The sequence below is a fragment of the Athalia rosae genome, chromosome 3, assembly GCF_917208135.1.
Source record: "Athalia rosae chromosome 3, iyAthRosa1.1, whole genome shotgun sequence".
Lineage (NCBI taxonomy): Eukaryota > Metazoa > Arthropoda > Insecta > Hymenoptera > Athaliidae > Athalia > Athalia rosae.
The window spans coordinates 22,885,910-22,911,081 of record NC_064028.1 but is presented as its reverse complement, the minus strand read 5'-3'; the positions used below and the strand labels follow the sequence as shown (position 1 = coordinate 22,911,081).

Genomic DNA, 25,172 nt, shown 5'->3' with positions numbered 1-25,172 from the left:
CCGGCAGATTATGTCACAAATCGAATCCCACATTGACTCGCTAGTCGGTATACGACGTAACGGATGTGCGCGTTACATGATTAATGATTTATTTCGATGGAAAAGCGAACAGTCGACTTACTTTTGCCAAAACACCGAACGGTTCGTTATTTTTCCGACGTCGCGAGTTTGTTTTCTGCGTTGAATTCGACAGTTAATTGCTTCGTGTACGGTATATAAGCAGTCGGGTGAAACGTCGTTAAATTTCTCATTCATAGGAGGTATGGTGTAGCTATTGATAAAACGGGAACAAAATTTGCCGAATTCAAAGCTCCAGAGGTCACGCAGCTGGTGAAAGTGGGTAAAAGGGCGCTAAATATGTTGCGATAAACGAGTTAGGTTTCAGCTCAATATTACTGACAATGAGAATGTACGCCGCCGATATGACGTCGCTCCAATTTTAGGCTTAGCTCAAACGATCCAGGCCATACAATATCTCCTACTGGCACTTGGCCATGTAATTCTTCCTTGCCAGTTGCCCTATTATAATGCTGCTTCGGTAATCCTTCGATTACCACTATGGCTATTCCGACTGGCCTCAATCCAAGGCTGTTCACTCGAATGACCCAACCCGCATTACTGTCTATCGCATATACGTTACATGTATGTAGGATGGAAATTTTTTGATCTCTTGCTCATTTGTAAGACGGAAATGAAATCACCGAGGTCGAAAAATTCCGGATCTTAGCAACCTTACCGCGTTATTGGATTGTTTGGCTCAAAGCGAAATTCGAATGACTTCTCTGATTTTCAGGGAATCTGATCTGAAAAAAGTTCTCAAATGGCCGGGATAGCTATTTTCAGTTTTCGAATGATTGTCGTTTGATTTTCTCACAGTTGTCGGAGTTACTCTAGAATATCTTTTGGTTTTTTTCAGGAAAACTTGAGTGATATCTATGAGTTCGGATATATCGCAACAAAGAATGGCCAGTGCCGTGTTGATACTTTGAATCTTGAAAGAAGGATTCCTTTCTGGAATAACAATTGAATCGAAATAGGGGATGAATTCTATGATATGCAAAGGAGAAGTATGCGAGCTTCTTTGCCTTGTAAATGACATGGCAGAAGGAGCTGTTCTCGATGTGGGCTATGTGAACGCTATTCTACGAAAGACGAGAAGCTGCAGCTTCGTCTTCTCTCTCCATCATACTGGAATAGAAAAACTTTTCAGATACACAGACGAAACTACTGTGTCGGGCATATCCGGAAATTGAATTCGCCATTTTTATCGAACAAACTTATTAATTATTAAATTAGTTCCTCGGATTCTCTTTCAAGACAACGGAACTCGACCAAGAACGACATCCCTTGGGATATCATTTACGCCATTGAAATCAAATTTGCTAATTCTTTTTTTGTCATCCGTTTTTGGGTGGATGTGAAGATAAAACGTGTCGTTTGAATTTTTACGAGGAGAATTGGACAGATGGTCCCGCGAGAGGGTTCTTGATGAGAGAACCAAGTCTACGATCTGCTTCTACTTCATATGCTTCGTATCGTGTTGCTTTACGTAACTTGGAATACCGTGAGGTGCATTACGAAGAACGGTTATGGCACGATATATTTTGAAATAAAATCTCGGTCAAGTATGTGCATCTCTGACGTTACCCGAGTTTATTGCACTTGCGAATATTCATGTACATATACATGTACAGGTATGTTGGTATGTACCTACGAAAAATCAAACTTGCTAAAACATCCATCTGCAGTGTTTTCGAGATTTAAGAGCTTTCGTTCGTTCTGAATAAATGACAGTTTTTTAATTGCGATCCGTGAGTTATTCACAGAATTTATTTTGTTCGCAAACGCAAGCCGTCCGCTTTCGACGGTCGCGAACCAGTTTTAGATCAAATGAAATCGATAAATCCCTCTATATGAATGAAAAAATCTTGTACCAGAAACAAACGCAAGGGAGGAGATTTTTTAAGTATAACATCAAAAAACGACAGGCTCTTTTTTTGAATTAAGATTGAAGTTGAGTGAAAAACAATCACAATCGACAATTTTTAGATGTTTCCTATGATTTTTGACCAGAAGAAATATTTTATTGCTGGAAGTACCCTACTTGATCGATTATTTATTCAAAAAACGAGTGGGCTACCTCAAAATATCAAGTGAGAAATTTGTTCCACCCAATGATTACTCGATCGATTGCATAAGTAGATGATTTTGGCTTTCAGATTTGGATTCCTGAGCTGATTATACGTGAGATTACTCTTAGAGAACCAAAAATAAAAATCGATTTTGGGGCCAAAAGTAATGTAGTTTAGAAATTGATTGTATTACATTTTTCTGACGTATTTTGACCTCAGGAATCCGAATCTGGAAGAAAAATTGACCTATCTCTAAAATTGACCGAGTTATCGCCAATTTTCATCTTTTCGGGGTCGAAAATAAAAAATTTGTTTTTTAGTCTATCTAGATGTAATTTGAGCTCAGGAATCTGAATCCGAAAGGAAAATTGATCTATCTTGAAAATTGACCGAGTTATCGTCGAATTATCGCATTTTTTGGCATAAATTTGAGGATATCTCGAAGGGAAAAAATCGTAGCTCAATTTGGACAACGGATTCGTGTTCCTGAGGTCGAAATACATAAGAAAAGTGCCATACGATCAATTTTAAAAAATAAAAATTTTTGGTCAAAATTTGAGATTTTTCCAAGGGGTACCCCTTACGATTTTTTCAAATTTCGACCAAAAATTTTTATTTTTTAAAATGGATCGTATGGCACTTTTCTTATGTATTTTGACCTCAGGAACACGAATCCGTTGTCCAAATTGAGCTACGATTTTTTCCCGTCGAGATATCTCCATTTTTATGGTAAAAAATGCGAAAAAATGAGGATAACTCGGTCATTTTTGCAGATAGGCCAATTTAACTTCCGGATTCAGATTCCTGAGCTCAAATTACATCAATATAGACTAAAACATCAATTTTTTATTTTTGACCTGAAAAAGCTGAAAATTGGCGATAACTCGGTCAATTCTAGAGATAGGTCAATTTTTCTTTCAGATTCGGATTCCTGAGGTCAAAATACGTAAGAAAAGCATATTAAACCCAATTGAAACAATGATTTATTTTTTGCTTAAAAATCGAATTTTTTTGTTGGCTTTTCAAGGATGATCTCACGTATAATCAGCTCAGGAATCCAAATCTGAAAGCCAAAATCACCTACTCATGCAATCGATCGAGTAATCATCAATTATTCGCTGTTGGGAGCAGAAAAATTAAGACACATCGTTTGGTTTTAGTCGTAGACCCACTTTGATTCGTCGCAATCCATGCATGCGTTGAAATATTTCAATTTCTCGGTCTACGAGGGACCCGAGCTTTGCTGGAGTCAGCGTAGCCAGCAGCCTAGCGCTTTGTTGTGAGACGTCACCTTCGGGGCTGAGCAGAGGTGACGCCCCACAACAAACCGCGCGCTCGTGGCTACATAAACTGGCCGATTAAAAAAAAAAAACATCTGTAACGGGTGCCAAATCATGCAGCCGTAAGGGATCCGCAGATTACCAAAGAGAATATTCATACGCCAAAACAGAGCCAAGAAACGCGGCAGGTATTTGATTTTTTTCCTGCAAATACGTATATTTCATCTGTTTCGTTTTTATAAGAGCGAGCTGAACCGTTTCTTGGGAGGAAAGAAAAATTCTTCCTCCGCAAACATAGGCTATACTTTTTACGAAATGCGCCCCAGCTATTGCATCACTACGACGTGACCCAATCAGGAAGAAATAGAAGATTTCCGAAATCTTCTATCTCCTCCCAGCAAATTAACTGGATACGAGAAGCCCGTTTCGAATATGTGGCTGTGAGATGCGTACCTATACAGTGTATCCCATAAAAGCTGAGGCAATGGCGTAGATTTCTGATCGGAATTGGCCGGGAAAAACGTTGCGCCATTTCAGTTGTACACGAGAGCCAAACGAGCTGGCAGTTGAAATGAGAGGAAATTCTAGACATTTTGAAAATGCGATCGTATTTCAACGATTTGTAATACAACGTTCGCACGGGCTGACGTGACACGTGAAACGATGAGGTCAAAGTTGAATAATCGTTTTGTTTTCGGATAACGAATGTTGTACCCTCGATTTTAATTTCACCCTTCCGAGTTGAACTCCGACTCGCTTTCTATGATGTTCTGATTCCTATTTCATACCGCAAGTGGTCCGACAGAACGTACGTCGCATCGTACGTGAATATTTATCGATCGATCGAATTTGTGTTCCATCTTAAACACTCAAGAGCTAAAAACGGTCGATGCACACACGTCGTTGTGTACCTTAGGCGAACGTCACCCGCAGAAAATGGTTACGTTAAATTCATCTGACAAGAAGTCAGAGTTTCACGTTCGGTACAGGCAGATGCCCGAGACGGCAGAACCGAAAGTCAGACGCCTTGGGGCTTACATTTGGTGGAACAAACTTCGAGAGAATCTTTGCCTTACGTAGTCACGTTTCCGAGAAAACCATATCTTGACTTTATTGGTCGAATGAATTGTTGCAGGTTACCGAACACAATGCCGCTACGGTTCGAGATTCTCTTCTCTTTCTTCTCATACATTTTGTTGTATCAAAAATATCGCCGCGTTGGTATACGGGATACGGGAAAAGAAGTAAGAAAATAAAAACGGAATTCATCGTCATATCTTTCCAATGGGTGCCAGCAAAATTTTCCGTCAGAGATTTTTCTCCCGGTAAACCGTTGAACGAACATTGTTGAACATTTTGTTGCAATTTGTTGTTGTTTTTTGTTTTTTTTTGGTTTTGTTTTCGTTACCACAAAGATAATATGTGAGCGACGGAAGGTCCTCGACCGTGTACGGGAGACGCCGCAGTTTCTGGGGTCGTCGCAAAAGCCCCGGCAAACTAAATAGAAGAAGTGGTTATTTCCCGGGAGACAATTTAAAAATGGATGCAAGGCGTACGGTGCTCCTCCGGGGGGGGGGGGGGGGGGGGGGGGGGGGAGGGAGGGGATTCTGCAACGGCACTTGAAATACTGCAGCGTACCGCGCGTCCGCGAACGTCGCCCGTGATACCCACCACCCGCTTGAAACGTCTTTCATTTCCGTCTCAGCTGTCGTACTATCTGAATATAACATAATAACCGAAACCTCGGATACGATTTCTCCGGCGTCTGTTGCAACTCCTTTTCCCTCATTTGCATAATAGTATTTCTCCGTTATTTAATGAGACCGATAAATAAAACAAAACCAGAATCTTGCGCGTAGCTGTTACCGCCAACTATTTTCCACCACTCTCGCGTGCGCTGTAAAGACATTAGTTAGTTGGCTACCACCGCGCTCGAGAACTTTGTTTCCATATCTGCCCCCGCCCCGTTCCTCGTTCGTTGGAAAAGGCATCCGCGGGCACAACTTTCGCTTACGATTCACGCGATAAGCCTGATAAAACTCTCCCTCAGGACAACGCCGAATAGAAGATTTAATATATGTATAAACATATAGTATACATGCGTGAATATTACACACGCAGACATGTTCGGGGAACAGCTTGAAGCCGTGGGATTCGGGGTCGAAGTGAAGAAGAAGGGGAGGTTTCGAAGGGGTGAGATATAAGGTTGAATTTCGGAGAGGCAATATTATTATCTGGACCAGAGCACCGTTGCATAGGCCGTCGCCCGTCTGGGCCGCGGTAGTCGGTGGCGGAGCTTCATAATCTTGAGTGGAATCGCTCGTAGTTCAGAAGAAAGAAGACCCAGTGGTTTGGGGACGCGGAGCGGGGGCTGGGGGTGCTCGAGTATTATTTAGGAGGCAATTTAGCGACAATATAAAGGTAGCGGAGGTTGGTTGCTTCGCTACGGGGGTCGAGTTCACAATGAAACGAGTCGCGCTCGTCCTAACCGTTAAGAGATTTCCCGATACTGACGTTATTTAATTTTGATAAACCTTAGTTGCCTCCGTATTCACGACACCGGAGCGAACCGTTACGCAAAAATCCCACTCGAATAGGGTGTACAACTACGCGGACGATTTTTCAAATTTTTTTACTCGACTGTCGAGTGTTAATTGCAGCCGCTTTTATCTCACGGTTTGATATCGCTTTTTGTAAGCAGCTTTCATTATACATAAACCTTTGATATCCACCCTCGATGGGTAGAAATTTTCAAACAAACCCTTCAACGGTCGTCCGGTCGAACAAAAGCATCGCCGGAAGAAATAATAGAACCGTTTCCGGATTTTCAGGTTATCGAGAATTGCGTGGGCGTGAGGCATGTGTCTTACGGGATTCGCGTCAGGCCAATTCCATTTTTTTCTATCACCCCTTCCTTCTCCATTTCCTTTTTATTTTTTCTTTTCAATTTGTTTTGTTTTTTTTTTCTTTTTTTCTCCACTTTTTCTCTACAACAAAATATAAAGGGCGAAAACTTTTTCCGACACGTTTCCCCTTTCGACGAATCGAAAAGTGATGGAATTTCCACGCACAAAATTACAACACTCCAAGGTGACGTGATAAAAATAATCTCCACCGACCAGAGAACAATTGGAGATGAGAAATAAATACACGATTCATTTGAGATATAATCAGAAGTTCCGTAAAACGGAATACCCGAATAAATATCTGCGAAATAGAAGATTCTCCACTCCTTGAAAAAACGTCTGTGAGGAATGCGGTATGGTGTATATACGTGCACTATATACGTAGCTTCGGTAATCACAACTTTGTCCCGGAAGCTGTCATCCGCCAAGATCCCTACAACCAATCCGAACGGGAATGCTCCGGTCGTTCAATTTGCCTCACCTTATTCGAATGATTGGGCATTTGGAAAGTGTAGAGAAAATAAAAGAGAACTAAAATGTAATTCGACATAAAATCAAAAGATCAAGCGGATGGGGCGGGGCCGCGTTGCAATAAAGATCGATGTTTAAGTTAGCAAATTCTGGTTCAAAGCTCACGGCGCAAGATCAACGCAAGCTCGGAAGAATTGCTCATTTGTCGAATGATCAATTGATAATAATTCATTACAGATTTCGATTGCCTGAATACGACGAGAGACATTTCATCTATTAATTACAACGTAGAAAGTACAATAGGATTCACGCATCGGTGTATATAATTAATAATTTCAGAGAGAGGGGTTCGCGTGGTTTATCGTTCTGTGGTGAAAATTTTCAGAGAACAACCCACACGAGTAGCCTGCGGTCAGACCATATCTGCATGAGCGACAGCTTTCGCGTACACACGCGAGCTCAAAGTATAATTGAAAATTGAGCATCTATCCGCCAAAAGTGTGGAGTGAGGTCAGGTTCAACCGCACGAGAAAAAAAAGAAAAAAAAATGAAATACATGTCACGAAAACTCTTTCTCCTTTCCTACGCCTGCGAGCCTTTCATTCGTTCGCAGCCGCGGGCCCCTCGTTCTAACGTTCCTCTCCGTTCATTTGTTATTCCATTTGAACGAACGTGGTACCGAAGCTCTTTGTGAAAACAATTATCGCGAATAATATCGGTAGCAGGTGAAGCCGTTCTCACCCTGACCAACCGAACCGTGAGCGGGGGGGGTTTTTCCGACGAACGTGATCCCCCCGTGCTTACCAGGTTTTTACAACCGCTACCCCTAAGCTTCGGGCCAAATCGAACATTCAGCCTTGAGCGCGGCCGGATCATACGAGACGAGATAACCAACGGTTCGTCTACCGAAAGCGCCGTGCTAAACAACATTTTTTTTTTTTTGCACACGAGTTGACTGTCTTCGTCTTCGTCATCGTCATCTAGTGATAACTCTACTTCAAACGTATGTATACGTATATTTCGCTGCGCTACATTTCGCTTTCTGAATCAGCCGTGTGAGATAAAAAAAAAAAAAAAAAAAAGATCAAATCCTCCCAAACACGAGAGACTATGATGGTTTTTCTCCGGACTTTATCGAGTGGTGAAAGTCTTTATATTCCAACGGTGAGCACCTCGATCTAAAAAATCGGCTTTGTTTGGCTCGCGTATTGCTGTGCATATTTTTTACGTTCGGTTTTTCTTTTTTCTCTATCTTTTGCCTGCACTTTGAATCTGAATACGGATCTTTCAGACTTAACGGATTTATTTTCTATCTTGAACCAACCGCGACGCGCCGCAGCGCGTGGAAACTGACGGTAAATACGATCCGCGATAGGGTGGCATGAGGTTTCGCTTACGAGGGTCCGCGAAATGTTACTTAAAACGGTCTTGAACCAAAGGAAGCTTCTCTTTTGAAAGTTTCAACGGTGCTTTTTAGATCATTAATAAAGCTCTGTAGAAAATTGGTTGTCGCCAGAGCGAGAAAGCTCAAAGACCGAGGAGGCTTCCGAATGTGCAGAAAAAGATTAACGAGGCGCGCGGTTTCGGTTTGGGGTTGCCAAATACGCCTCAATGAAATTCGGAGATGATAAAAGTAGGCTCCTTTTTTTTTTTCTTTCTTTCTTTCTTTCTTTCTTTCTTTCTTTTTACGAACCCGAACAGTCTCGCGAATATCCAATTCTGATAGTGCTCCCGTATATATACGTATGATACGGATATATGTATTGAAAAAAATTTCCTTCACCGAAGTTCCGGGCTGCTTTTTTCAATCGAAAAAAAAAACAAAATGCAAAGAAAAAAAAAGAGTGAACCGAAATCTGAACAAAATATCGCATGTATATGCCGATGTATACCTTCAGTTGGACGAATTTCATCAAAAGAAAACTTTTTCGTCATCTATATATATTATATACATGGGATGAGAACGGACGACGAGATCGAAGGCGGGAGGGATCACTGTCCCTCGGAACACAGTTAACGGTCGGCATAACCCTATCCGACTCGCAATTGTATTCTCTTTTGTGTTGCGTGTATACTTTCGCGGAGGCATCAAGGTTATGGGCTATAGGGCGACTTTTATAGGCTATATAAAATATTTATTCGCAAACCGAGCCGACGACTCGCGAACAACGATATCGGGACATTGGCGAATGAACGAAAAAATTTCAGCTCCTAGATTTTTACAGAATCTGCAACGCCGGCTGGGGTGGCTCACTCGGGGTTGAACATCGTGTCCAGTTTCCTCGCATTTTCCCTAAGCCGATGCTCGGAATCACTCGGCACAGTCGCTCCCATCGACAAAGGCATGAAAAATTGAAAATTCGATGTGGAGAGTCAAGTTCTGTTACTACAAATAAATTCGAGAGTCTCGGTACAGTGGAAAACTGTCTCGGATGATGCTGAAGAAAAACAAGAGATATGTAGTTTGAAAACATAATCTTAGCGAGACTGCAGCACGTGACGTTAAACACCCCGCAGAAATGAGTTATACGGCTGAGGTGTCGGTGAGTGTCTTGAGACAGAGCAGAATCTGAGGCGACAGGTTGGAAATAGTCGGAGCTAATTAAGCTCGTCTCTTAACTAGACGATTCAAACGGATGGAGTTGAGAATTAGCGGAAGTAAAAATTCCATCTGCATATTTATCCGAGATATAACGAACTACGTGTATATATGTATACACGCGAAATAGATAAAATGAGGAAAATGTTTACAACATTATAGTTACCGTGAGTCGAATTATTTGCAACGTTTCACAAGTCCGCCATAATAGTACGTTCACGGTAAAACTCGACGGGGAAACTTTTGACGCTTAAAGTTTACCGTGAAACGAGCGTACCAGGTGTTTCACATACCACCTAGAGGCGGGCTGCATTTACGAGTCAAGAACTTTTCCTCGAGTAAGTGTTCCTTTGAGAAGGAAATCATTTTCCGTCAACTTACTTCAACTAAAACGCGCTATAAGTGCAGTACACACGTCGCTTACTTGTAGCCGCGTCAAGAATCTAGAAATACCGACGATCCTGCACTTCTATGTGCAATAATCCGTCGTATCGGATTCGGATGTGCGTACGCGTGAATTGTCGGCGTTTACCTGAAAATTTTCCGTTTGTTTTACCGCGATACCGTTCCTGATTGACTACCGATGTTTGATTAACATCAATGGCAGTTTACTCTCGTTCTCTACAAGGGGATCACTCGATGTAGCGACGAAGAGGACCGTCGCGCGGGCGTATCTTTCGCTGAAAACGTCTCCGTACGCCGCCTTGGGGTTGAGCGTATATCTTCTTGCGCGTAACAGACGGTCTTGCAGCATTCGGTGTTTAACTTACTTCAGGGGACACGGCCGTTAAACGTAGACACACATGTGCACGTATAGGTATATATATATATATATATATACGTATGCGCGAAGGTGAGGGGCTGGAGCTGTTGGTCGTACATAATGTAGTTAGTATTTACGTCGTTCAAAGGTAGCACTTGAGAAATCGAGATAATTAAGTTCAACTCAATTGAAGTAAACTCCATGTGGCAATTAAGAGAAGTCGAGTCTCCTCGATGTTTGACTTGCGAAGTAGCTACGTATACATATGTCAACCGAAATTCATCGAATTTCAATCCGGCAAGGACTTTTCCTCACATCTCGAATTTCGCTAAATCCTTGGAAAAAAAAACTTTCGTCATTTCTTTCCAAATCGTTTCTCCGAACCCTTTTCTCTCCGCGTATAACCGCGACGTGTGCACGTGCGCGGAAAATAATTTTCCTCGAATAATTTCGGTGCAAGATTCCTCGAAAGTTGACTTCGATGATACCCGGCGATAAGAAGCGCAGGAGGGAATTAGACGCGAAGTGTAAAGAGGCACGAACTTTTAATAGAAGATCGGCATCTTAATTTTCAAGACGGAAGAAGCCAGGCCGTCCCTATCTTGCGGCAAGTGGGTGAATATTTTTTTCCCCGTTTTTTTTTTCACTCTTTTCTATCACGCACACTGCGAACCGCGGAGGGATCTGATACCGAGGTCTTTTGGATTGCCACGGGTTCTATCTTAATGACCGGTACAGTAATTAGGTCGCCGTTAACCCGGCGAGCTTTTTTTTTGTTTTTGGTTTTTGCCCCCAGCGTAACCCTGCGGTAGATTTTCGAGAGCTATCTATAAAAAAAAAACCTCATACGAATCGAAGATTATCGGTCCTACGAGTAAACTCATTTCGCGAATCGAACTTTCAAAAATCGCTTCAAATTCCCCCTGAAGTTTGAACGACGGTTATCCCCACGGCACGACGGAGATTAGTTTTTCCTAGTTTTTTACAAGATTAACAGGTTTTAATTGCAAGCTCGCTGCTCCGCCACCGAGAACTATAAGGGTAGGGACAAATTTAGTATCTCAAGAAAACGAGGAGGTTTCAGGGTGGGGGGGGGAGGGGGGGAGTGCTTTAATTACCGAGTGGCGTGAATGTTACGCGACGGTTGGAGGCCAATTTAATTATACTTTTGAGTAAAAGGGAATGCAAATAAAAACAGAAAATAAGAAACAAAAAGAATCAAATAAAAAAAATAAAATTATTCTGAGACGGAATTTTTAGTTTGTCTGTTTTCTTTTTTTTTCTGTTTTGGATAATCACGGGGAATTAGCATTATGTCTGGAAAACTAGTTGCGATGAGAATTCAGCGTTGGAATAAATAAGGGAATTTTATAGTAAATGTATTCCTGATGTTGCAGACGAACAGAAACTTTTCCGCTGCGTACAACTTGAAATTGATTCGGTCACTTTTTGTTGCAAATAGATTCGTGATGACGGAGTTGAAATGCAGTTTTCAACCCTTCGATCTGCCCGAGGCCGAATCGAATCCTATTAGAACGTACCTACACGTGGTCGATTTGCCTCAGACGTCTTTTTACGTGATATATTTTAATTTTTTTTTTTTCAAACTTCTCGGAGCGATCCCGTGTCCACTCGCGTGGGTTAGATCTCGTTTTAATGGGCCAAAGTTATCAACTCACGATCTGACCCTGAAGGGGGGAAAAAAAAGTCATCCAAGTCCCGGTTCGATTAAGCTCGATTTTCATTCCATTCCATCGACGACTTATTCCGCCGCTATTTTTTTTTTTTTTTCTATCGTTCACATGCCAACGCTGGTAAAAGCAAACGAGAATTGAAGCGTGCGAAAAAAGAAGAACCGAACTGAAACGTCGATGTTTTCAGTTTCGCTCGGTGGCAAATATTGCGATGTGTATGAAATAGAAATATGCATCGAAGGCCATAACTGTACCGCGTAAAAGAACAAAGAACGAATGGATGGGAAATAAAAGAACAAACTCAGAAACCAACATGTTTCACGACGACAAAATTATTCGGAAGTTTGCCGCATTTAATTTCATGAATCGATTCAATCAGACGTTCAAAAGTATGAGAATTACTTTCAGATCTTTAATTATTCTCGCTCTGTATTTTCACACTCGGATATCTTCGCGGAAGCAATGGAGTCACCTACAGGAGTGAAAATTGGATTAGGAGAGGCGGGATGATTTCACTGGAAGATATGCGCCATTATATTATATTAATAATCAACGAAAAGAAGCATTCCACCTGAACGTTATTTGGAAGTTGAATAATCATATTTCAGGGAGCTTTTCCAGAGATTGTATTTCAAGTTGAATCGGATTGCAATTAATGTTACTTGTGACAGGTATTTACCGTCACGTCAAAATAACGTACATTCCAATTTTATGAAACGAAACAAGCGAACGAAAAAACATATATACATCTTAAAACTACCGATCGCTTTTATGTATCGTGAATTTGTCAAAGAGTCAATAACGCCATTTTGTACAGTAGGTACCTATTAGTGAAAAATCACCGTGTTCCGGATTTATTTTCTAAAGTTTATCATCGACATTCGTTGATTGGTAGCACAGTTTTCATCTCACTTGACGTCATTCGATTAATGATTCACGTCGCAGACCGGTACGAATGATTACACGTAGTTAACGAGTGTAAATTTTTGTAAAACAAGAGAAAAAACAAAAATAAATAATTTGTTTCCAAAAACTACCTCATATATATATTTAAAATGGTCATCGAACCGAGTGTTCGCTTTCCCAATTAGTCAGCTGCAACACCAACTGCATCGAGTGGCGCGACACAAACTTTTCTGAATTTGTACCTGAACCGCAGACAATCACTCGGGTCTTTTAAATTACTTTGAAACTTGAAACTTTTCTGGTCGATACGATTGCCTCGTCTACGGAGGGCTGCTATAGCCCGTTGATTGCGCCATGGCGTAACACTTGTAGCAGAATTCGCTTTTTTAAAACTTCATATCGAACTACGGCGAACGAAACGTGAGGGACTATCTCACACGTGGGTGATGACAGATGTAGGAAATTATTTGTGACTTTGTAGCGGACGTGTGTGTGTGTGCGAGATGTATTTATATATATATATATATATATGTATTTTTCATCATAGAAGGCGGTAGCGTTGCAGCACTGATCAATCTCTTTTCTCTCACCGCGCGAGTCTCCTTGCTCGGCTACAAGAAGATGGAAGGCGGTGGTCGTTTCCTGTTCCCAAGATTGGTTCAAGATTGAAACGCGCACGTGATCGGCACCGTGTGGGCTATATATGAACAACAACCCTTCGCGTATTACTCCGTACACCTATATACCTTATATGGCCTGCCACCACTTGACGATATTCCCACGCACCTGCTTCCCCCTTCTAAATTACTCGCGCTATACTCGCCGATGGAATGGCGCACGATGTGGTGGGCATCCCCTGAGCGCGTCAACCGTTGTAATTCTTCCTCAAACTATAGCGAGCATTTTTTTTTTTACTTCTCATCGATTTTGATTATGAGAATAAATATTACTTCGGTGAAACTCCGGCTTCTGATACTTTTGGAAAAATTCCCATCGGCCTCCGTCGAGATAAATTTCGATATTGCGTGAGGAAAGGAAAACAATCGAATCCACCACGAAAATATAATAACGATAGACAAAAGCACGAGCCGAAGAAAGAACAAACAAACAAACGATCGCCGATCGCATGTAAAAAATTCCGAGACCATCGGCTGCAAAGTATTTATTCGTCTGTTTTCCGATATACACCAACCAATGGTGGTGGGCTCGGTTTTTTCCTGAGAATTTGTACGTAGGTTAGAACACGGTGGGATCAGACATAACATTTTCCTTCGTAATTCCGAGCACGTCCGCGGTGCATGGTAAGCCGCTTTTGATATTACGTACGCGGACACGAACTTCGCAGTATTCCGCTGTCCAAGACGCGTTCTTTTCTTATTCCGCCGCGTCCCGATGTAGATCGGATACTCGCGGCGCGTGTAGCAGCCTCTTGTTGTCCATTGGGACTTCTGCGACCGTAAAAAAAAAAAAAACAAAGAGAAAAGCAAATAAATAACGTATAGGCAAGTCCCGTGAGGTTCTTCCTTCCTCGTGCGTATAGCATGTTTTATCACTCGGTAGGACACCTACTTTTGTTCTTCTGCGACCCTAGAATCCCAAATAACTGCTACCATACCAGAGATCGGAGAGACCACCATACGGTGGTATGTTCAGACGTACGTGCACACGAGGGTCACGTCACTCCCCGGTACAATAACGATAATTTCCCTTGGAATATTTTATTCCCACCGTACGACACATGTGATCTAATATTAACGCGAAAATCGATTACTCAGCGACTTCGTTTTTTTTCTTTTTGTTTTACTCGAAACGGGATTCGCACTGGACAACGTACGTTACGGTCTCACGCGATGAAGAGGAATCTCCATAACATATATCCGAGCAGGAGATCAGAGCGTGACGTAATCGTGGTGGCGTGAGGTCGGATGAGGGATGCATATAATTGTGCGGTAACCGCGCTGTAATTTCAAGCAATCGCCGAATCGTCAAGTCAATCTTTCACCCGTGTATTTGATAAGAGCCGATCATCCCCCACCGCTTAAATACCATCCCACGTAAGCATTAGGCGACCATTCGAGTCAAATGTGAACCACTCAACGATATTGATTCTTAGATTACACCTACAAATATATCCGCATATAAAGTCGCGGAAAACCACGTCCGCAGATTGGTTGTTACAAAAACAAGCTGCAGCGATGCGCGCATATGTCCGTCGCTTCTCCGTACGTATACCGTTCTGTTTCGACCGTGTATAGGTATATCCCACAGCCGTGAAGATTATTATCCATCCCTTCGCGATGGAAGAAAATTCGCCGCTTTGACTCCGACTATTACCACTACCGCTACTACTCGGCACATAGAATCTATTTACCAAGAGTAAACGGGAGACCCAATTGCACTCACGCGGAAAAATTTCTTCCTACTCAGGGTTTATCCAAATTTGGGATCTACGATAATATTGTACGTACATCACGACTCTGTGCATATCCTCGTAATATTCCACATACTCACCCTTAAAAAATCTCTTTGCCTCATTTATAAAAGTTTCATTTCTTTTACACAATTTTCTGATTAAAAAAACCACCGAGAATGCAAAAATCGGACAGCCCGACGTGGATTTTTAATGGAACGAAACGATTTGAAATTGCGTATCGGAAGTGCGCTGCTCAATTGCGAATGAAATGCAAATTTAATTGGTGTTTAATCGTCCGTGCATAATTAATTTGACCGGCAGGAACAAAGTTGAGTCAATACGATGCAAAATTGGCTAATCGTCCGACGACTGTCATCGAGATTTTCTTGACAGCTGTGCCGGATATTTGCCCCTCGATAAAATATACAGGATCCCTGCATTACGGGTGGTTGCAGGGTTGGCGGTTAAAGCGATGCCTGTTTTGACGCCCGCCCACGGGACTAACTATGTTTAACTATAAATAGGTAAATTGAGGTAATCGGCTGCAATTAGCCTTCGTCGAGGGAAGGGAGAAGAGAGAAGGTAGCTCAAGGGCGTCGCGCAGGGTTGGGAAGGTCCTGAGGGACTGGGTCATTTGTTAACCGTTTTCACAACTAATCAAGGAGTTCGAAGACTGCACCGCATCCACACCCCGCTGTGTCATCTGGTGTAATTGCGCGTCTGACACGAACCTCCATATACCGTTATCAAATTAATCGAGCATTAATTATAAAAACGCAATAAGTGCTTCGAAGGCACACCTATTCGATATTGCCAAATGGAGTAAACTGTGTGTCGATTATTTGCATTCGCAAAAGTATTCGTAATTCACGTATAACGTGCGACGTGCACGGTGTGCATACACGGAACTGTTTGCATTCTGCTTTAAACTGGAACCAAACAGCAAAACAACGGCAACCAACCTGGCATCCTAGTCAACCGGCCGGCGGTGGTCATTAATTTATTATATTACGCGGTCCGATATATGTTATCTGGATTGTGTAAATATCGGCTTTCGCAGCTAAAAGGATCGATACAGACGGAATACGAACGGAACTTTTGGGGCAGGGGTTCGAAATTCAAACACAATTTAAATGCGATTCATCGGCCAAAATTTTCAGATACCCTGAAAATAAATTCACACTGCAGGAGCTCCAGAGTCTCCAAAATTATGTGAAACTTTGATAACATGATAACGATAAGAAAATAAAATTCCTTAAAACCAAAAATGTTCATACAAAATAAAATTGAAAAAAAGGTACGAGATCCGTGTGAACTCCTGTTTGTCCTCGATTTTTTCAGGACATTGGAAACAAAAGATTGCGAACGTGCAGGTTGGACGATGAACAAATATTTTCAGAACGAAGAGTTTGTTGAGCTACCTTTTAATGGATTTCCGCGTCATTCGACGTTGACAAGGTGAAGCGGAGGTCAGAGATAGAGGCGTCTGTCTTCACCTGACGATCGTTTCAGAAAAATCCGGAACCACATGTTATAACACCTTTCTTTATTTAGCGTGACTCCGATCCGACGCGCACATCGAGCAAACGAACCGGCCTACGAACGAACGAGTACTGATCGAATCCTCATAGACGGAAAATTTCAGTCCCATAATCCATCCGATCTATTTACGTATGAGGTATAAGAAGTTTCTCATTCGTCGAATTTGTTCCACGTAAATAATAGCGGACACAACGAGTCAGGTCACTCCTGTGTGTAAACATCTACAATATATTTAGGAGTGAAGTTCAACTCTCATGAAAAGTTGCGTGTATTCATTACATCGAGTGAAGCTCAGCGGTACGGAGAAGAAGAATTTTGTGCGTCGCATAAGGAGGACGGTGGTACGAAGTGTTGATTATACGTCTCGATTTGGTAAGTTGAATAATTCACTATCCGCAAACCTTCGATGCTAATAAAAACGAAATACGCAATACGTTCCATGAGGTCGGACGTTGCACGACTACGAATTTTGTAGAGAATTTTTCTCGCTCGATGGAATTTGTTTGTTTTTTTTTTTTTTTTTCACGCGAAATATATTTTTACGAGACACGGTAAATTCATATTAAAATAAAATGACGGTGAAACAACGACGATAATAACATTGTGGTCCGGAAACAATATCAGTATAGGACACGCGTAACTATCTCCGTATTAAATTCTACAAATTCTGAGTTTATATTCCCGCAGTATATTCGCATGGGTCTAGGTGAACACACCGGAAGTTAAGAGTAAGCCGTACTGAATTATATCTCGAACGAGACATCCCTTGTGATTATTTTAAGCGCACTCCGACAATAATCGGACCATAAATAGCAGTACCATAAATATTTGAATTATCGGTAATGGCTTTCGACTATGTGCAGTAGGAGGTATTCGGCGCCAGGTTAAGCCATTAAAAAAAAAAAGCAGCGAAAAATCAAACTGGAACAAAAAAAAATAATAAAAAAAAAAATAAAAAAATCGACGTTCAGGGAAACTTGGTATGCAGTTGCGGGTATCGCTCGCGCTACGGATATCGAGGATCAGCGATATCCGCGTTGTATTTAACTGTTACACACGCGGGGAGGTTCCATCCAGTATACATATGATGAGAAAAATCAAGCGAAAGATTATATTCAAAAACGAAGAGAACAAATAAACCAGATTCCGCTAGCTCCGAATTATCACTACTGATACTGCATGAATTTTCAAGTCATAATCAGTGCACCGGCAGTTTTGAACGAAAGAAAGGTCAAGATTTTTCAACAGTCGCAAATTTTTTCCTTCAAATTTGAAGGGGAAAAATAATTCTGTTACATAAATCGTATCTTTCCGTACCAATTAAATATCTGGAAGCGACTTATGGAATATTTTAAACATTTTTTATCGATGGTAATCCACACCTCAGGAATTTAAATTCATTCTAGTTTCCCACATACTTATTCCTTCAGACTGCACTTTATGTGTCGCATGTACGTAGTAACAAAGGTATACGCCTCGGGAAAAATGATCGCGGTACGACGACGGACGTACAGAAATATTGCGGAGAAAAACGTAGGAAATTTGTAACCGTTTATTCCACGATGTGTCGAGTGACAGGATATGATGTCTATCGTTTTGTTCAACGTACCAGTTGCGTTGATATATAGACTTAGGATTTGTGCGACGTATCGATAGTTACATAATTAAATAATAACAATCATGTCTGCCTACCCGCGAAATGAACCCGTTGGATAAATTTACGTGAAATAATAATCTGTCCGTTCCACGAACAACCCGCGCGTCGCGACCGCAGGAGAAGAAAAAAAAAAAAAAAAAAAAACGAATACAACTCTTACACGTTAAAATGCTTTTAATTATTTTTAAATAAAAGCTTCGTTTGAACGATGCCCGAGAGTGCTGCGAGGTGGTAACGAACACTTCGAATAATTTAACATTTAGATGTATTAAAGCTTTTATTCAGACCACAACGGTGAGAAACGTCATTATAAAACACAACGTCCGGTGGTGCTCGGAAACCAGTTTTTTTTTTTTTTTTTAGATGTCACTGCGACGACGGGATTCGCAAGAACGGCGCTAATTCGTTTAATATTTTCATCAAAAATTTTCACCCCGTAACCGGGATGAATAAATCCCTTTCTGGTATCGAATTTTGTTCTTTAGCCTCCTCAGATTCGTGGAGAAATTTAGGTGAGGATGACCAACCGAAGAGTGGATTTTGTTTCAGGATTACGGGTGAGCTTTCCAGAAGAAAATACCACGGGGATTAAGCCGTGAAGGATGCCGCCGGACGAGAAGTGGGAAATTCTGAAGCGTGGACAGAGAACCCAAGCATCCGAATAGTGTTCATTGATTCGTGAAATGCAGCAGCAGCAGCAGCAGCAGCAGCAGCAGCAACACGTACGTATGAGTAAATGTCTCGTTGATACAAGCGTCTGGAGTTGAGTCCGGTAGAAGGTCGGTGTGTCGGTAATTTAACACAGTTACAACCTTCACCGGCTACGCTAAATTTCTAATCAACCGATGAAAGTAAAATCCTTTGATCACACAGTCAGCTAGGTAACAGAATTTATCCGTTCGATCGGCTCTCAATTCAAGAACAAGGGGATCAGCTTTTTATTGTACGATAAAAGCGATGGATCCGCAGATCAAACATGAGCGCTGGTATTTTATATGGTTAATTCATTATCCATGAAAGAGGGTTCCTCGAAGGCTCTCCTCGTCCCATGGAATTCCGAATATCAACTATCGCTCGCGTATGCAACGCCGTTACGACGCTCCCTATGGCGATACAATGGCATCGTAAAATTGGTATGCCCCATAAGTCTGATTATCTTCATCCGAATATCAACGATCTTTCGTACACGAGGATCGAGTGCAAGGTTACTCTGAAGCTGTCCGCTATTCAAATTCATAGCTGATTGATAATTTCATGAAAAACGCATCGAGTTGCGCGGATCATATTTTTGCGAACTCCTCTTCACGTTCCGCTTTCTCACGCTGGTACGCGAAATAAATCGCCGATTCTTTATTCCACCCGTGGTGGAAAATGATTTCAGGTTGTTGCAAAACCGAGATAAGAATCTCCTGCACATTCGCACGTCTAACTAAAAAATTTATCTCCGGTAGAAAAAAATAAGAAAATAAGAAAAAAAAAAAAAGAACAACTTCCCAAGAGAAATATCTACGAAAATACTTGGTGAAAATTTACGCGAAAGTTCTGAAAGATCACTCCGTGGGAGGTTGTATTTTTATGAAAAAATATCCAACCATACGCGGGTTCGATAAAAAAAGCAGATCTCAACCGACACCGGAACGAATTCACGCGGAGCTTCGATCTAACTACGATTGATTGTGGAGATAAAAAACAGAAGTAAGAAAGTAAAAGTAATGGAAGGCGGGGAGCGTCTTTGGCGCGCCGTCAAATAGGGTTGAGCGCTAAAGAGGCCTGAGATCGCAGATAAACAGGGGATGAGTGATGCCACGGTATGTAGGACTCGAGTGCTAATAAGTGAAGCATCACCCTTTCTTTGCCCTTCAATTCACCCTTGGCGCTTATCTGCGCGTCTCGCTAGTTTTTTTCTCGTCGATTGTCGAGCGATGAATATTCTCTCGATTACCTGCTAATATTCGAAGTGTCGGGGCATTGTGAAATCGGACCCGGTATACTTATTTATTTCTGAAAATTGACCCCGCTGCCGGTCACTCGCGATTCAAATTGCGACCGTGAATTGTTCGAGTCCGGGATCCGTCCGGATTTTCGGTCGAACGGTAGGCCTTTACATCACGTAGTAGGAAAGTTGTTACACGTCAAGAGTCCTTTATTTCCGTGTCTGGTTCTCTCCCCCACCCGCCCAATTTTCAGGCGAATTAAAGCGCGCAAATGTCACCGAAAATAAATTGGAGCTTGCAGAGTTACGCCTAAATAATTGGGCTCGAGACTTATGGTTTTTATGAAATGAAAAAAGTCGAGGGAGCGGAAAAAAAAAAAAAATGTGAACAAGGAAACGGAGGGAAAAATATTCAAAGAACTATAATTAACTGGGAAGGCGATGAGAAATAAGATATCCCGAATAACTTACTCACATACCCTGGTTACTCAACGGCGAAGTTCCGAAAATATAAATTCACGCGAGAGGGGAAACTAGCGGTTAACAATAGTTTACGGTTGATAAATTAATGCGTGCGAGCCACAATTATAAATAATACGAGTGGAAAGCGCGGCGAGCGTGAGCTAAATGATAAGTTGAGTTATACGCAACATGTATATCAGCTTATTGCAAGCTCCTGCGGAAAGTTGCAGCGGTATTAAATAACAGATGCTTTGAAAAGTACTTTCATTAGAAAAGTAAATTCGAACGGAGCACTTTGAACTCTTGATTGAAATACTTCACAGGGGTTCGTTGATCATTTAGTATGCATGAGAATTAGGCGGTGTGAGCGATGAACCGCAAAATTTTCGAATATTGTATAAATTTCACCGCGGTACGTATACTATCTATCTGTCTTGTTATTTGATACCTCGAAATCTCCGTGCGATCGAAAGTTGACTAGCGTGTATCTGAAGTTTTTTTTTGCCGATACCATTTCGCGAAAATCTGACGTGCGAGATAAGCGGCGCGGGGATCTACTTTCTTTTTTCGAGATCGCCTCGACGTGATCTCGACAATTTTTATGCTATAGAACTGCAGAAAACCGCAAGCCGCTCGATACTCCGATCTTATTTTCGCTTATTCGTTGATTTTTTTTTTTTTTCTCTCTATTCGGGTTATCAGAAAGCCACTTTTGTTCGCGTACGCACGTGTGTGAATTTGCGTGAGCCGAAACAACGTGTCTCAATATATTTTATATCATCAGCTCCAGGTGGAATTCGCAGTACTGGGGTGTGCGAACAAATTTACTTTGTTGACATTGTAAATTATGATGGAACGAAATAAAGCGAGGCGAAAAATCGTTGACGTGGAGAATTTTGAAAAATTATACCCCGACGTGGGGGGGCAGGGAGGGGGGTTGAAAAAATCCACGTGTTTGAATCGAGGAAAATAAATCCAGGCCGCAACGTTATCGTACGTTGTGACGTAGTCGCAAAGTCCAAATTTCGGATGATTCTATCACCTATATGGATTGCGGTTTGCGGTTAGTTCGCGATTCAATTATAGTACTGCATCCGGTGGTCAGATGGTCGAAACGAATTGAACAGTCGACGGACACGTGGTCGACGAAGAATCGATTCCGGTGATCGTACGAGCAATTCGCTGAAAGCCAGTGTCACGATCGTATTCCATGAATTCAAATTTGTAAAATTCAAAAACTGAGACGCTCGCTTACGATCGAATGTTTTTATCAATTTCTACACACCCCGAAACCATGAAGTACTTTCTGGTTGTTGAAATTATTGTAACAGCAGGATGTACATTTTCCGCAAGCCCTGCACGCTCACTCGGTATTGGACGCAACTTGTTAATCGCGGATTCAGGTACATGCAGGATTACAAAATTAACGAGAAATTTAAACCCGAGCAAAGTTGAACAATAAGTCGTAAGCTGACTTGGTATTAGAACATTTTGCTCGTGGTTTTATTTCGGCATTGTAAGCTTATTCGGCATTAACGTTACGTTACAACTCCAAGAACATGATGTAAAACTTTGTTCTCGCGGTAACTCTTCAGCAATTTATATTATCCCGTATATAGTCGTACCGCGGGGATTAGCATTCGAAATGTTCCGACTCGTACATCGATGTGACGTATCCTTACCTTCATCGTCGGCGTTCACATCTTCTCATACAACGCACAAAATATTCACACAGATGGAGACGTGGAGATTCAAAAAATCTTGAGAAAAATCACATCGCTGTTGTATTCAACAGCCTTGTCCTCCGTATTTCGAAGGATATCAAACTGCACCTTGGGTAAGCGATGTCAACTCCGGGAGCGAAGATCAATGCGAGATACGAATTTCAAAAAAAAAAAAAAAAAGGCAAATATATTTTTTCGATCAAAATTTGAAACTCGACATGAAAAAGCACAAGGTCCGATGATTGGTCCTTCGGAAAAAACGTCTCAGATTGATTGCGGTTGCACAGTAAAATAAAATCAGATACAGACTCGGTGATTTTTTTCTTTTATTCCGCCACTGAAGAGGAACACAAAATGTGGCAGGGATAAGGGTGAAACGTGGGTTACCGTTTCGCAAGCTCGCGGTCAAGGTTTCCGAGGGAAGCTTGCAGAAAGACGCGAGGCCTTCGCCCGGCTACCGCCAACTGCTGGTTTCTCGCTAAAGCTTCAGACCCGTCTAAAATTCCCAACCTACGCGCGCAAGCTCTGTGGAAACCAACCACCTATATTCCAACAGGGAGTCCTCATCCCGGATCAGGTGCGCCCTATTCTTCCATTAGAAATCCAGGAGATGACAGTTTTCGCATTACCTTTTTTTTTTTTTTTTTCTCGTCACCTTCGAATCGAAATGGACCGATTATATTTTTCGCGTCTAATGTAACTCGCGTTAACGGAAAAAATATTCACGAACAAATGGAACTTTCAAATTACGACAGCCGGTTACGATTGATTTGCGAAATCATTTCACAATTGGAAGACATCCTTCCGCAACGATCTCGTTGATGAAACCTTGGCAAACGGCCACACAACAAAACCTGCGCTGACCACAGATCCATCAATCATATTGGTTTTGGTTTTTATGTTTTATATATTTTTTTTTTTCGCGGCCGTTGAGTGATTGAGTCTTGCAGTATCTCATACTATTCATTTTCAGTTTTACTCTTGTCCGTTACTTGTCTTTTTTTTCTCCCTTTTTATTTTTATTTATTTTTTTATTTTTTCCGTATTTGGAGTATTCGGCGATTCTTTTCAGTTCGTAACGAAATTTGAAAATGAATGTATAACTTTATCCCATTGTATTTTGCTCGTAGCGTTGTTACCCGCTTTGTTTCATTCCTGAAATTAGTTTCAGCCTCGGCTTCGGTTTCATGTGAAGAATAGTCTTTGCATTTATTTCGCTGAAAACTTGGCACTGATACCCATACGGGCTCGTTGGCGCCAAACTTTTGCGGTGGATACTAGAAAACTCTGCAGCATATTAAATATATTTTACAATCAATGTCACAAACGCCATCGAAATTCAATGAGGCTAGATTTTCGAACGGGAATACTCGACGTGCTACGACGATACGATGGAAAAATTTCGTTTGCTCTGTACAAGGTACACTTTTCATTCACTCCTCAATGAGCTTATTGCCTCACGAAAGAACAGACGTGTATCTGGGCGTTCCTAAGCATCATGTATACTTTACGCATCGCTGGTAGGGGCTGAATGATATTTTTTTTTTTTTTACTTTCCATTTTCATCTTTTTCTTTTCGTCTTCAAATAAAAGAAGAGGAGCTCTGAGCGCAGCGATGACCATCTCGGTATTTTTAGGATTTACCGACATTGTCCCAAACCAGTGACGTGGAGAATGTGCGTCGGTTGATCGGATTTCACTGGCAACTCACATCTCGGATATTTCTCTTCGCTAATCTGTAGCCGCCAGAACTTCTGTTATTTTATAATTAATTTCGAGTCGATCTTCCCTTCTCGGAGATGACTGAACATGGACGTGTTTCATTCAAATCCGAATTACCACGAGTACATTTGTCGTATGGACATGTGGATTCTTGTTGTCAGTTACACTGTGCGTACGGTTTATTCATTTCGGAGAGACGCAGGCTGACGTGAAATTGGTGAAAATGGCGCCAACTTGAAACTGCAATGCAGTGACCATTAATTCGGTAGAACGGCACTTGGCAAGATACTTTGCGCAAATAAAATATAACTTTTTACTAATTATATTGAAAGTGTGGCGAAGGTTTCTCATTCTCTCGCGTTACTTTGCAACCTGATATACACGATTTCCAAATCATAGATCGTTTCCACTTTTGTTCGTATTTCATTTTAACTTTCCGATTTTTTTCTTTTTTTTGCCAATCGTTTTCGCGCTTTATTTATTTATTCGTTCATTTTCATTTTTTTTTTTTTCTTACGCGGTTAACGAAAGTTGGTCGTGTCGACGGGTTATTTCGTTTTACGATTGATCAGTCGGTGCCAAAAGAAGCCGATGTCGTAAATCAATTGCGACGGAACCCTCCGAATCTACCGACACGAAGTTCTGTACGTTCGGCTGGTCGAGAATCAGGATTCCAAAAGATGTGGTCAGGCAGACCCTGCGAGAAGGGGGTTAATGTGAACCAGATTTTTAATATTACAGTCGCACGATCCGCCTTCGTAATTTAGCAACCATCGACATGACAAATCGTGACTATTTTCATTTTCAAGGTTGAGATCGGTCGTTCGATTGGCGAAATTCGTAGCACTGTAACAATTTATACTGCAGTACCACACCCGTGTAAACCTATGTAAATTAGCCCATTAGAATTTGATGGTGATAAAGTGATCGTGTTTTTTTGAACACGGATTCGAACATACGCGGATGGT

General features: G+C 41.6%; 2 protein-coding genes across 5 annotated transcripts in view; one reads left to right on the top strand and one right to left on the bottom strand.

The window, feature by feature from the left end:
- Nucleotides 1-25,172, bottom strand: part of LOC105683836 (dipeptidase 1-like) — a 133,504-nt gene that overhangs the window by 91,671 nt on the left and 16,661 nt on the right. Inside the window, exon 1 of one of the 2 annotated variants that reach the window (XM_012396752.3) lies at nucleotides 22,441-22,950. The exons of the other annotated variant lie outside the window; for it this stretch is intronic. Coding sequence (XP_012252175.1) covers nucleotides 22,441-22,446 — 6 coding nt within the window. The 5' untranslated portion in view covers nucleotides 22,447-22,950. Of the gene's footprint in view, nucleotides 1-22,440; nucleotides 22,951-25,172 lie in introns of those variants that run through there. 2 annotated transcript variants of the gene reach the window in all.
- The window catches only part of LOC105683840, a 72,421-nt gene continuing 63,995 nt past the window's right edge, over nucleotides 16,747-25,172 (top strand). For 2 of the 3 annotated variants that reach the window (XM_048653010.1, XM_048653009.1), the window contains exons 1-2: nucleotides 16,748-17,078; nucleotides 18,913-19,085. The gene's annotated coding sequence lies outside the window, so the exon portion shown is untranslated. Of the gene's footprint in view, nucleotides 17,079-18,912; nucleotides 19,086-25,172 lie in introns of all 3 variants that reach the window. The other variant, XM_048653012.1, reaches the window with a different exon arrangement.